At 52.0% G+C, this 14,345-nt stretch overlaps 1 protein-coding gene across 4 annotated transcripts in view; it reads left to right on the forward strand.

Annotated features, from left to right (window-relative positions):
• IGSF3 (immunoglobulin superfamily member 3) overlaps nucleotides 1-14,345 on the forward strand; it is a 99,243-nt gene that overhangs the window by 72,609 nt on the left and 12,289 nt on the right. For all 4 annotated transcript variants that reach the window (XM_060300801.1, XM_030869166.2, XM_060300790.1 and 1 more), the window contains exons 6-8: nucleotides 172-573; nucleotides 3,249-3,653; nucleotides 12,778-13,188. In XM_060300801.1, the coding sequence (XP_060156784.1) occupies nucleotides 172-573; nucleotides 3,249-3,653; nucleotides 12,778-13,188 (1,218 nt within the window). The remainder of the gene's footprint in view (nucleotides 1-171; nucleotides 574-3,248; nucleotides 3,654-12,777; nucleotides 13,189-14,345) is intronic.

Raw genomic sequence — 14,345 nt, forward strand, 5'->3', positions numbered from 1 at the left:
CCAGAAGCAGCCAGGGCTTGCAGCAGCAGCAAGTGTCAGAGTGCTCGCATCCTCCAAGGTCCCCTTGTACCTGAATAGAGTGACATTTGTACCCCTCCTCCTTTGATGTCAGTGGGGAGGGCTCAGTGGAGCCCAGAAAGCCCCAGCGTGGCACTCTCTCCCTCTGCACAGAGAGCAGCATCTCGGTGGAGGTGGCCAGCAATGCCAGCGTCGTCCTGGAGGGTGAGAATCTACACCTCTCCTGCAGCATCCGCACAGCGGGTAGACCACTAGGCCGCTTCTCCGTCATCTGGCAGCTGGTGGACAGGCAGAACCGCCGCAGCAACATCATGTGGCTGGACCGGGACGGCACCGTGCAGCCTGGCACGTCCTACTGGGAGCGCAGCAGCTTTGGGGGCGTCCAGATGGAGCAGGTGCAGCCCAACTCGTTCAGCCTGGGCATCTTCAACAGCAGGAGGGAGGACGAGGGCCAGTACGAATGCCACGTGACCGAATGGGTGCGTGCAGTGGATGGCGAGTGGCAGGTCGTGGGGGAACGCCGGGCCAGTACCCTCGTGTCCATCACGGCTCTCGGTAAGTAAGCTCGGCAGTCTTTTTGTGGGACCATTGGGGAGATGCTCCCATGTCAAGACTCTGGTAGGAGATAGACGGCACCTTCCAAAGGGTTTGATTGAAGAAAGTATTTATGGAAGTGTGGATGGGGTTCAAGGAACCAACAGTGGTTCTCCATGGTGGGCCCTGGGGATGGGCAACAGCTGAGCGCTGTTACTACTCCTTGGTCTGGGTGGTAGGAGTGAAGTTGTAAGGATTCTGGCCTGGGGAGTGGTGGCCCCAGGTGGAGGAACAAAGGCCACTGCCAAAATTAACCTGGAAGAGCAGGAACAAATCCTCTCCCTCCTGCACCCCAGGCCCTCCTGTGCAGGGGCTCAGCCCTCCTGAAAATTCAGAGCAGGGCAGAGAAGGGTAGGAAATCACCTTTTGCTATCTATTTAGCCCTTACTACCCTTCCTGGCTGAGTGTAAGCACTGAAGCTTAATTGTCCCTTGGAATCCTCGCCTAGCCTACAGATAGACACTGTCATTTTACAAGGAGACTAGTGAGACAAGTTGGCTGATTTGCCCAGGACTATAGCTTTTAAGTGACAGACACACAATCTGAACCCAGGAAACCAGCAATCTGTCTTAAATTTTTTTTTCAAAGCCCGTGTTTTTACCTTTTCCTCTATAAGGCTCTTCCTAAAGAAAGCCATTTCCTGATTAGCATGAAATTAAAAGATACCTTGAAATTTGCTAAAACCAAAGAATATTAGATTTGCTTCTCACAGGGTAAAGAGGCTTCTATCAACATTTATCTGCCTAATAGAATCAGTATATTAAAAGACCAATCTGCTACTTTGCTGGGGAGGTAGCTTGTCATGTTAGGTGTTTCTGTTTGTTAAGAGACTGTGACATCAGTTGTCCTCAGTGACTTTGCATCCCACCCCTGGGACCATGCTGCCACCTTCCTCATAGGTAGGGCTGGTGGTGCTTTGGACCATCCTACCCCAGTAAAGATGGCAACACCAAGTGGTTTTGCCCCCAACAAAGTCCTTCCCCCCCCGCCCCATTAGAATCATTTTTACTTTCCATAAGCTTAATCCCAAAGGTTGATCTGCTTTCGGCACTCATCATCCCATTCAGATTTCTGTCTCTGGAAACCTCATCCAGTGGTTGAGTTTCCAGGTCAGCTCACTCCCCATGTCTCTCTCAGCTCAGTACCGTATGTGGACACGTGGAAATGGAACCTGTGAGGAAGGTCCTGGGTGTCCAGCAGAGGGAGTCTTTCCCATCCTGTGAGGCTAGGAATGTCTGAGGGGTGGTTAGGGTTAGAAGTAATTTTTCAGCATGAGGTTGTCCTCTGAGTTTTTTCATATTCACCGTATGTCTGTGGTTCCCATAGCCAGAGCTTACCAAGGGGCTCTGGCCAGGCTCTGCCGAAAGATTCATTCGGTGCCTTTTTACCTATGAAGTTTAAAGTACTTTCCTTTATGTCTATTTTTTTTAAACAAACTACATATTTAACAAAATATAGTATATACTGTGTGTCAGGTACTATTCCAAGTATTTTATAAATACTAACTCATTTAATCTTCACAAGGACCCATTTTACAGATGGGGAAATAGAGGCAGAGAGAAGTTAAGTAACTTGCTCAACGTCACATAGCTAGACAGTGCCAAAGCTGGGCATCTGGCTCCAGGGTCTGTGCCTTTAACCACTGTCTTATGCTTCCTGGGAGTAAAGCAACCTAATAAGTCCCCCGGAATCAGTGGCACACAGATTTGTAGCGTGACTGCCATTCACTGGCAGCTTGATAGTGGACAACTTATCTACCCTCTCTGAGCCTCAGTTTCCTTGTCTGGAAGAAAGGGGTGATGGATTCAGTGAAGTGTGATGAAAGCCAAGCAGTTGGCACCATGCCTGGCCCATAGTGCTCAGGAAATACTGGCTGCTCTCAGTTTTATGAGCATAACGAATGTGGTAACAGTCAGTCGTATTTCAAGGCTGAAGGGACTCTGATCACTTCTACTGAGGAGTCAGTACTGGGGATTAGTGATGCTGGAATACGGAGAGACTCAGCCTAGCATACCTGCAGGGCCTCACCCCAGGTCCTACTTGGTGAAGGTCAGTCCCTCCTGCTGTGGGTCCCTCGCTGCCTCTTTGCCGTGGATTCTGTGGGGAGGTAGAAGAGGGACTGGAGAGCAAGCCGGCGCTGCCCAGCCCGGGGAACACACCTGCTCCACCTGCCTCCCCTGCTCCAGCACTGACGCAGCGGTGGGCCAGGCACAGGGGCCGTCCGGGCTGGGGCGGGGTGCATCCACCTGAGTGTGATGAAGGAAATCGGCCCTGAGGCTCTTTTCTCCTGTTTCAGCACGGAATCCCAAGATATCTTGGGATGGTCCCGCCTACATGCACTCAGTCCCTGTGAGTGGGACTGATCCAGCACAAATCCACGTGAGGGTTCATCGGGAAGGGTTCGCTAGTGCTGCTTGAGGATTGCTGCCGGCCTCTTTCTGTGGGGTCCTGTGAACTGCTGGGTTTGTGTGTCAACACGCTAGCAAAAGTAATCCTGGCCTGGGCATCCAGAGAGCCCCACGTGTGAGCCTTTGCTCTGTCCCGCTAGCTTCTGCCAGGAGCCCTGTCACCGCGTCACATGGCCCTGAGAAGGCCACGTGTCTCCTCTGGCCTGAGTTTCTCTGCTCTCTCTCCAGAAACGGGCTTTGCAGTCACTGCCATCTCCCGCACGCCGGGGGTGACCTACAGTGACTCTTTTGACCTGCAGTGCATCATCAAACCCCATTACCCCACCCGGGTCCCCGTGTCAGTGACGTGGCGGTTCCAGCCGGTGGGCACCGCCGAGTTCCATGACCTGGTGACCTTTACCCGGGATGGAGGAGTCCAGTGGGGGGAGAGGTCCTCCAGCTTCCGGACCCGAACGGCCATTGAAAAGGCTGAGTCCAGCAACAACGTCCGTCTGAGCATCAGCCGGGCCAGCGACACAGAGGCGGGCAAGTACCAGTGTGTGGCGGAGCTGTGGCGGAGGAACTACAACAACAGCTGGACGCGGCTGGCCGAGAGGACCTCCAACCTGCTGGAGATCAGGGTGCTGCAGCCAGGTGAGGGTCCCGGGGTCCCCCACGCCTGCTCCGGCTGAGGAGACGCAGAGAGGCAGGAAGTGACGTGCACGGAGCCCTCGGCCCGGCTGCTCTTATGTCCCAACTTTCTAGTTTGAGAAATTTCAGGTGTGTAGGCGGTTGCAAGACTCGTATTCCCTTTTCATGATGACCAGCTGTTAACATCTTACCACGTTTGTTTCTCCCTCCGTGTGTAATTTTTTGTTGTTTTTGAACCATTTGAGGGTAAGTTGCCAATATCAGGAGACTTCCTTCTAAATACTTCAGTGTGTATCTCTGAAGATCAGGACTTTGTCCCACCCGACCACAACAGTGTAATCAGACTCTGGGAATTTGACGTGATTATAGGACAGTACCAGCATTTCCGCAGTTGTCCCGAAAACGCCCCTTATAGTGTTTTTTCCTTCTAGGATCCAGTCAGGGGTCACACATTGTATTTAGTCGTCATGTCTCTTTATTTTTCTTTAATTTTTAAAATTTGTTAAATTTTAATTAATTAATTTATTTTTAATAATTTGGCAGTTTCTTTTCTTTTTTAAAAAGTTATTTATTTATTTGGTTGCACTGGGTCTTAGTTACGGCTCTCGGGCTCCTTAGTTGCAGCTCGCCAGCTCCTTAGTTGCAGCATGCAAACTCTTAGTTGTGGCATGCATGTGGGATCTAGTTCCCTGACCAGGGATCGAACCTGGGCCCCCTGCATTGGGAGCACGGAGTTTTATCCACTGCGCCACCAGGTAAGTCCCTGTCATGTCTCTTTAGACTCCTTTAATCTACAGTAGTTCCCCAGCCGCACGTGCATGCGTGCGCATGTGTGTGAAGACGTTGATATCTGTGAAGTGTGCAGGCCAACTAGGCTGTTTTGCAGAAAGCTCCGTCTCTTAATGTCATCTCCTATAATCCTTGCAACAGTGATGTGAACAAGGTACCACTGTCCCCCACCCCCACCCCGTTTGCAGACAAGGAACCTCAGAGGATAAAGGGAAAATAACAGGTACTTACTGAGTATTTGCTTTGTGCTGGGTGCTTAGGGTTGGTTATTTTATGAGAATTTCACAACAGCCTCAGGAAAGATTAAGTGATCAGCCCAGGGTTGCCTAGCTGGTGAATGGAGCCAAGGTTTGAATCCTTGTCCTTCCTTCCTCGACACTTTCCCTGACCCAGACCCTGTCCCCCTGCCCTGGATTTGAGCGCATGAGAGCAGGCAGGCGGAGTCTGTCTCGCAGCAGGTGATAAGGATGCACTCATCTGGGGAGCCTTAGTCAGGGGACGTTCTGCAAACACTCACCGTCATCAGGCCCTTCCCCTAACGCGGGGGAGAGGGTAAGTTAGTGCTGCTCTATGGTTTCCTCCGTGTCTGCACCTGTCTCCGGTTAGGGTGGAAGCAGGCGGAGGGTGGACCCCGGCCCTGGCTCCTGCTTCCCTCCATTGCCTGGCCCCAAGCAGGAGAGCACAGGCATGCGTGAGACGAAGGGTGGGGGCTGGATGGGAGGTGACTTTGCAAAGACTTCTTGCGGACTTTCTGCCCCACCCACTTTGCAAAGATGGTTTGAACACCTTGCAAAAAGGATTTTTCTGCCTGCTCACAGCCATGATGTGTGCCCAACCCGGTCTGCTCCGCCACTGCAGATGGTCACAGTGCTTGTTATTTTCAGCAACACGAGGTTACGAAATGGCAGTGTCTGGGCTTATCCTTCGCCTCTTCTAACCCCATAACGGAGTCTGTATCGAACCAGTTTGGAACAAGTGAACTGTATAAATGATGGGACAGTTCCTTGGCCAATTAGAGCCTAAACTTGGACAACGAGATGCCAGGGAAGAGGCTGTTCTGCTGAAGTGGATTTTCAGGTTAATGGAAGGTTAAGCGGAAGACCCCATTTCGTGTGAACCCTTGTCGTGGAAAGTGCCGAGGGACTCGCCTGCCTGCCTCGCTGAGCAATTGCACCCTTTGTGGTCTCCTCTGGCCTCAGGGTCGGGCTGTGGGCCTCCTTGGTGCCCGTCACGTGGTTCCGGCTGCAGAAGGTAGAGGAAGTGCTGACTCCAGGACCTTGCCTAGCCTTGCCTTTTTGAATAAATCCCTAATATTTGCCTGTTTGTCTTACGACTTAGAATCTAAGGCTGGAGTGCCTCAGGGAAGAAAATGGAGTTAGGTCATTGAAGGTTCTCGTTATTTGGCTTCAGATCAATTCATGGTGCTCCTCAAGGGGAAAAGGGGCAAAAATGTATTAAATACGTCTTGGGTGCCAGGCTTTGTGCTTAGTGCCTCTGTTTTCTTTTTAAATTTTTCCAGCAATGAAATAACGTGTAGATACTTTTATGCCCATTTTGCTCCTGAGGAAACCCAGGCTCCCAGTGTTTGGGAGCCTTGACGGAGGCAAGCCAGCTTGCCAAATGAAAAACAGATCGGAACAAGACTGGAGCCTAGGTCGTTCCGATGTCCATGTATCTCTATTTTCCATTACATCATTTTATTGCCTCCTGGAGAATAGTTAGGGGACCCGGGATCTGCTCTGAGGATTGTCTTCGTGTCTCCTGTGGCTTACGCTGAGTCCGTTTGTTTGTGATTTCCATGTAAAGCGAGAACTAGCGGCGGCTGGCGTGGGAACCTTGGGAACGAGCACCAGGGTGCTTGGCCTCTCCTCAGAGGTGCATGGTAAGGCACTTGGCTGGCCCTCTGGGGGGCCGCAGAGAGCAAGGGGGGGTGCTGAGTTTGGGCGGGCGCGGCCCCCGGGAAGGGCTGTGGCACCAGGGAGAGTGCATCCTCCTTAAGTGTTACAGTCTCTCCTTATTAAATATTTATGCATTGAGCACTTACTATTTTCCAAAGGGCTTCATGTTCATTTTTACTCTTTTCCCCCCCACACACCCTGGTTGGTACTGGTACTTTTATTTGGGGGAAGTAGAAGTGGAAAAATACCAGAGGGCTGACCGCGTGCCGGAGAGTATACTGGACACTTGGTGTAGATGACCTCAGTCACCTTTGCTGCAGCCCTGGGAAGAAGCTACTGCTTTCCCATTTTATAAATGGAGTAACTGAGCCTCAGAGAGGTTGGGACTTGGCGGAGTCAAGAAATAGAGAGTGGGAAGTGGGGATGGGAACCCAGGTATGAACTTTATTAAAAAGCAGTTGGGGTGGATGAGAGGAAGACTTCAGCCTTTTTTAAGGCCATATAATAAAAAATTATCCTTCCTAGGACTTCCCTGGTGGTCCAGGGGTTTAAGGCTCTGCGCTTCCATTGCAGGGGCACGGGTTCCATCCCTGGTTGGGGAACTAAGATCCTGCATGCTGCACGGCGCAGCCTAAAAAAGGGGGGAAAAATTATCCTTTCAGCGTTCAGTTAATAGTATCATTTACAGAGGCGGTTTCTCTTTGTAGAGCGCTGTGTGGAGGCGTCTCAGCACCTGTAGCGGCAGAAGTAACAACAGTAACGATAGTAGCTAATCTTTGCTGAGCTTTCGTAGCATGCCCATTACCACCTTGAATGCTTTAAATACAGTAACATTCTTCGTTCTTAATTCATGCAATGCCATGAGGGGGTGCTAGCTTCACCCATTTTATAGGACGCTGACACAGAGGATAAATAAATTCTCCAGTGATTCATAATAAGTGGCAGAGGCAAGAGGCAAATCCAGACAGGCAGTCTGGCTCCAGAGTCCAGGCTCTTCATTTTATTTTATTATGGTAGTTGTTTTTTTTTTCCCTCGGGAATTCTCTTTGGTACCATATACTTTGATTTAATCCCCGCTCTCTCTGGCTTACCATCCCTGAGCCCCTTTAGCAAATACTTAAATTTGTTCTTTTTAAGTTGGGGTCACAAGGTCCCTGTAGAGGTTCCTCAAGACACGGTTTGCTAATGGTGTAGGAGTTTTTGTGCCTCTTCGAATGCCTCTATTTCTTCTAACTTCTGCCACCAGGTGGCTCTAAGGCTTGGGGGCTCTAAGGCTGCTCTCCTTCCATATCTTGCCTCTCAAAACGTGGATTCTTCTCCCCGCTCTGTTGTTCTCCACAGGAATATCATCGCCCTCCCCCTGCCCCCAACCCTTTTAGAGGATGATTTTGTCCAATATTCTTACTCCGACAGCATGAAGCAGAAACCCAGGGACCATTGGCCCGCTCATGCCAGTCCATTTATCAGCCCTCCACAGCTTATGTCGCTGGCTTCCAAGAAGGCTCTGTGTGGTCTGTGCCCCAGACCAGTCCTTCTGCCAGAGCCGCCTGCTGACCTGACCACATCACGGGTATTTGTTTCTTTAAAATCTCTGTCTGGATGGCCTGATGAACGTGTTGTGAATCTCTTATTGACCATTCCAGACTTCCTGTTCCAAATGCACATCCCTAAGGTAATCTTCAAGGAACGCCATCCCTCCTGTTTTGTTGTTGATTTGTCTTAGCCTTAGCCATCGATGGCAGAGTGTGACTCCACCAGGGGCGTTTAGGCAAGCCTTTAAGCCAGTTCAACATATTCGATTCTTAGCTCCTAATCCATTCTTTTCTCTTTTAATTTTGAAGCATTGCTGCGCTTCCTTCTGATTTTCTTTAGCACCCAAAACATCCCCAATTACATCTCCCTAAATACAGAGGAATAAGGGAAATGTCAGCGCTCATACTCCAGATATTTACAACCGTATCTTGGTTTGGCTATTAAACATTGCACGTTAAAATTGACGAAGCAATAAACACGCTTGCAGGAGGACAGCCTCCGGTGTGGAAAGCTGACTTGTCAGTGGGTGTATTCTGCTGGGATTTTACTGATGGGCAGTCAGGATGAATATTCAGTACCCTCCGGATGCTGCCAAACCCGTTCTCTCCAATTTCTTATTGCTGACCTGGCAGATTGGCAGAGCTGAGGGCTTTTTCTTTGACTTCCAGGAGTCCAGGGCTTGTGACAGTGGCTCTCCTTGTCACAGTCCAGTAGGTGACAGGCTGCCCCATGCTTCAGAGCGATTGGCCCCTCCTTTCTTTCAGGAGAACCTGGGGTTCTCCTTCCATCCCGGGGGCATGTGGCTTCTGCCTGCTGGCTGTTAACAGATAGAGTGAGCATGAGAGCAGGAGCCCTAGAGGAGTCCCCCCTCCCCCCGCGCCCCCCCCCCCCCGCGCCTCAGGCCTCGTTGTCATGGTAACACCAGGTACACCTATTTGGAGTCAGTGAGCAAGGGTCACTGCTGTGTCTGCAGCCGTGTAAGGCAGACAGGGCAGTAACCCTCCTTCTATGAGGACAGGTGGGACATGGACACGCACGCACACAGGCAGGCAGGCAGGCAGTAACCCTCCTTCTGTGAGGACAGGTGGGACATGGACATGCACACGTGCACACACACACACACACACACACCCCACAGCTCTTCCTTCATTCTCTCCCAGTCTTTTGGCTGACTTGCGTCCCTCAGTTTGAAAAATCTCTGCTGTCCAGCCACTGGCCCCCTCTCCACCTAACGTGACTGATTCCTGTCACGGATCTATAATAAAGAACAGAGTCTTCCTTTTCTCCCTCTGCTCCCTCAGTGCCTGTATGCTACCCTCTGGCCGCTGCTTGCACCATTGCACAGAAACTGCTGTCTCTAGAGTTACCTGTGGCCCCCTCACTGCCACACCTGTGGCTTCTCAAACTTAGCGCATCAGAATCACCTGGAGGGCACGTGAGCCCGCAGGTCTCTGGGCCTCACCTGTGGCGTTTGTGAGGTGGTGCTGATGGTGCCCGGCCACAGGGGATCGGAGGCCTCAGAAGGAAACTCTCCAGATGCAGAAAGAAAGGGCCCTTCCCTCCAGCAGGGTACAGCCCCGCTCTGGAAGTCGTGAGGTACCTGAGAAGGCAGCTGCTGGGTGCGCTGGAGTCTGTGCTCGCAGGTGGGGTGCTGAAAGGTGGGGCCTGGCCCGCAGCCTCACACCCTTCTTCCTGCCTGTTCGTCCTGCTGACTCACTGTTGGCGATCAACCAAGTCCTCAGCGTCTTGTCTTTCACCTTTGTGCTTATTGCCTAAGTCCATTCACTCACACAGCCAAGTCCAAGGTTTCTCAGGCTTTCAGGTTCATTTGAGTCACCTGGGAGTCTTGTTAAAAGGCAGTCTGGTTCAGGAGGTCTGGGGTGGGGCCCAAGAGTCTGCATTTCTAACAAGCTTCCAGGCAACACGGATGCTGCCAGTCCGTGGACAATACTTTCAGTAGCAAGTTTGCGACTCAGGTTTGGCAGTTCTCCATCTAATATGGAGCTTTGAACATGGGACTGAGCCCGGAAACTGAAAAGAAACGGAAATAGTGAAAACATACTGCGTGTTGATTATAGACCAGGTTCTGTGCTAAACTCTTACTGTAGAGTATTGCTTTTAATCTGCACAGCACTGCTCTCAGGTCAATGCTGTGATTGTTCTCATCTTGCAGATGAGAATACCTACAGTTCTTAAGGGGGCTGGGCTCTCCTAACCCCACGGAGGAAGGTGGGGCCAGCAGGCCGCGCACCGCCCAGGGCAGTGCTGGGCAGGATGTGTGAGTGCCTCCTAATTAGTTGTGCAGGCTGCTGTCTCCCCTGGGCTTCAGGAAAGGTCCTCCCTGTCCTTGAGAAGCGGGAGGAGATTCAGAGCGTAGAAGAGGAGCTGACCCCTTGCCTACCTGTCAGACATGCACCAAATTTCAAAAATGCCTCTCTTTCAAGCTTTCCAACACTTCACAATATTTTGACGTGGGAAGGAGGGAAAAAAATGGAAATGCTTTGAAACAATTCTCTTCCTTGGATTCTCGTTCTCAGACCATGTGACTGAGCTGAAGTTTAGTCATAGGCATCCAGTTTAATATATGCGGTTACTATAGCAATGGAGGTTTCCTTAGTAACAGTTGCAAAAATAATCTGGCCCCAATTAATAATGCATTTTAAAGCTCTTTCTACTCTACACTGAACAACCCAGTTTTTTGGGCCCAGAACCAGATAATTCAGGTGGTGTCATTTGCTCTGATAGAGATATCATTTGCATGCGGCGAATCGGGTTGGAAAGGAATGAAAAGGGAGCTGGTTGTTTCAAGTATTGGAGGCAGCGGATAGGAAAAGTCGACTGGCAAGCTAAGGTGAATCTAGTTTCCAGAGCTTGGGTGCTTGCTGGTAAAGCCTGCCCTGTATTCCAGTGCCCTGGAGGACTTGTGCGTTTGAAGAAGGGAGAAGGCGGGAGACTGGGCTTGTTCCCAAAAAAAGATGAAACCAGAAGGGTAGGGTCATGGGCCGGGGGATTTCTCTCAGACGGGTGCGCCGGGTGCATTCTTGATGGCTTGAGAAGGTCTGTAGGTACGTGAATCCAGCTTCCTTTGTGAAGAGTGTCCCCTGATTTAGCACCGGGAAACAGCCTCCGAGTTGCTTTCGCAGTCATGGTATTGGGCGTCCGATTCTGCCGTACTTAGCTCGCTGAATCCTCTCAGCCACTCAGAACCTTTGTCTGTGGGTTACCCCAGTGCCCAGGTGACAGTCTGGGGCTTTCAGAAGTGTCAGTTGCCTTGGTGCATGGAACTCAGACCTTGATCCTGTCTTTCCACACTAAGCTCTAAGCGAGCCAGCTAGCCAGCACTGGCAGAGGAGGCCCAGGCACGACCAGTGGGCTCAGTCCTGTGTCTAGATCAAGAGAGATGACCAGCAGAGGTGCTGGAGAAGGGCCCAGGCCAACCTGTTCTGGCCTCCCGTCTGGGCAGGGTCACTGGAGGAAGCCCAGCTTGCTCTCCCTGTCAGGGTCTGTGGCTCGTCCTGGGCTCCTTTCTCAGCTGACGAGTGATTTAGTCCTCGACAAGTGAAGTGTAAAGAGAAAGGTGAGGGTGGGATGATGCTTCTACTATTAGCTCCGTAAGAGGAACTTGGAATTGTGACTTTTTCCTTTTTTCTCTTTTTCAGTAGGGGGAGGATGGTGGGGAGGGGGAGCAGAGCTAAGTATAATAATGATGGAGTGGGTGAGATCTCAAATTACCTTCATAAGATATATTTCATTAGACCGTGGCTTCTTGCCACCTTAAAGGAGAGCACGGTCATTAATTAGCAGGTAGGGAGGCCCTCTGGAGTCTGCCCTCCCTTCTGGTTTAGGAGCAGGATCGTGAGGGGAAGGGGAGGCGGAGTCGGCTCTGTTCTGTCCCACTGTTTGTCATTTTCTTCTCTGCCTTCTCTCTTCCCATCCTCCAGGAAGAGCACCCCAGCATCCTCCAGCCACCTGCTACCGTATTTCTCCAGCTCCCTCTCGTTCGCTCACCCACTCACTCAGTCACTAACTCACACATCCCAGCAAACGTTGATTGAGTGGGTGCTCTCCAAAGCCTGAATCCGGGGGTGCGGTGATGAGAACCTCTCCAGGCAGGACCGTCTTATTCTTCAGAGCACCCCCAGCACTTAGCCTCGTGAGGGGCACGGAGTGGGCACACTCTAAGTATTTGCAGATCGAATGGAGAAAGCTTGATCTCTGCTCTCGGGGAGCTCATGGATAGTATGGGAGGGACGTAAGGAAAAACAAGCTGAAGATGCGTAAGGGTGCTGATGGGAGCACAGAAGAGGGGCATCTGACCCAGTGGGATGGGAGTGAGGGAGAAGAGGACTAGAGGGTGAGTAGGGAGAAGGGTCGGAGGGGAGATGGTAGGAGACAGGCAGGGAGGACAGCTGAGCGGAGACCGAGCTCAGGGAGAAGCGGCATGGGGAGGTGTGGTGTGGGTGTGACGGGGGAGGCTTGGAGGTGATGAGGACAGCGGGGTGAGGGCCAGATCCTGGAGGGACTTTGTACTGTGAAAGGAAATGTTTTTCTTGTCTATAAGCAGTTGGGAGCCATTAAACTTCTTAAGCAGGGAATTGATACGGTCTGGGTGTGTTTTTGCCGGATGCCCCTGGCGGCCATATGATGGCAGGGAGAGCTGGCAGGAGAGACGGCGAGGACCTGAGCCAGGGAGAGGCAAGGAGGAGGCCAGCGGAGGGTTGTTTGGGGTGCGATTGGCTCTGTTCTGCTGTCCTCACGCCGAGCCATGCTTTGGGGGAAGCCCATCAGTGTTTGGTTCTCTAGGAGCCGTGCTGGACAAAACCAGGCGGGGAGCCTGGAGGCGGGACTCGGGCCACATTCCAGGGGTGTGTGGTGATTCGACTGAAGCATCCCCTTTTCCTTTGCAGTGACAAAGTTGCAGGTGAGCAAATCAAAGAGGACCCTCACCCTGGTGGAAAACAGGCCCATCCAGCTGAACTGTTCAGTCAAGTCCCAGACCAGCCAGAACTCCCACTTCGCCGTGCTCTGGTACGTCCACAAGCCCTCGGACGCCGACGGCAAACTCATCCTCAAAACCACCCACAACTCCGCCTTTGAGTACGGCACCTACGCCGAGGAGGAGGGCCTGAGAGCCAGGCTGCAGTTTGAGAGGCACGTGTCTGGGGGTCTGTTCAGCCTCACTGTCCAGAGAGCCGAGGTCAGCGACAGCGGCAGCTACTACTGCCATGTGGAAGAGTGGCTGCTGAGCCCCAACTACGCCTGGTACAAGCTGGCAGAGGAGGTTTCGGGGCGCACGGAAGTCACTGTGAAGCAGCCAGGTAAGGATAGACGGTGCAGCCAGCCTGGGCCAGTAGGCTGAGGGCAGAGACTGCCTGGGGGTGCGGCAGGGCTCTGCGGGGTCCATGAGGGATGTGCATGTGGTACAGAGCATCATCCTCATTCACTGCAGGCCCACCCACCTTACCTAGCGGGTCCTGGTGCTGATGGCGAACTCAGAGACGCATCCTCTATCAGCATCTGCTGTTGTACGCAGCATCTTCACCCGGGAGAGGCCCGAGGGGCAGCTGGGGGTTGCAAGGTGCGGCAAGGCAGGATCCCTGGCAGCGCCTGGATCTCATTCTGGGTTTGCAGTTTGCACCTTGGATCTCGGGCTGGTGCCGGCTCCATACCCAGGATTCCTGCCTGGAGGGCGTTTTCTGGTTTCCCCTTCTTCCGTACCACGCACAGCCCACGGATGAGCCCTTCCTGTCTCTGAACAGAACCACCCTTTGGCCCCCTCTCAGACCCTGTGGGTGCAGCCTTTATTCCGTTTATATCCGGCTCCCTGACAGATGGCGTCTGACTTCTGCCGGAGCACTTCACAGGCAGGAGAGCTGACTGCCTCCACAGCCCTCAGTTCCACTTTTGGGCAGCCCTGGTTGTTGAAAAGTTCCTCCTCCCTGTAATGTCCCTCTCAGGTTTTAGGTCTGCCCGAGAACAACCCAAGATTAGTCTGAGTCATATCCTTTCAAACATGTGAAGGGAGCCCTTTCTCCTTGTTGAAAAGCTCTAGTTCTTTGAACTTCTCACATAGTGTGGCCCTAAGCTCCCTCTCCATCCGTCATTCCTGCGTGCCCTATAGTTAGTTGTTATCCCTACCTCTGGTGCCCGATGAGCTGTGGGATGCTGTGTTGCCGCCCTGAGTCCGAGCTCCTTGACTTTGCTTATGCTACCCTCTCCTCCTGGAATGCACCCCTCCTGTGGCTTCTCCCCTGTCTTCACCCCATTCCTAAGACTTTACTCAGCACCACCTCCAGGAAGCCTTCCCTGATTTCTCCTATATCACCAGGAGTTCCGTATAAAACACATAATGTAATAATTATTTTCATTTCTTCTCCACTATACCGTAAGCATTTTGAGGACAGGTGCTGTGTCTTTGTATCTCCAGCCACTGACATGACACCCTTAATAAATACTGGTTGAATAAGGAATAAAT

Source organism: Globicephala melas, chromosome 1 (genome assembly GCF_963455315.2).
Source record: "Globicephala melas chromosome 1, mGloMel1.2, whole genome shotgun sequence".
NCBI lineage: Eukaryota > Metazoa > Chordata > Mammalia > Artiodactyla > Delphinidae > Globicephala > Globicephala melas.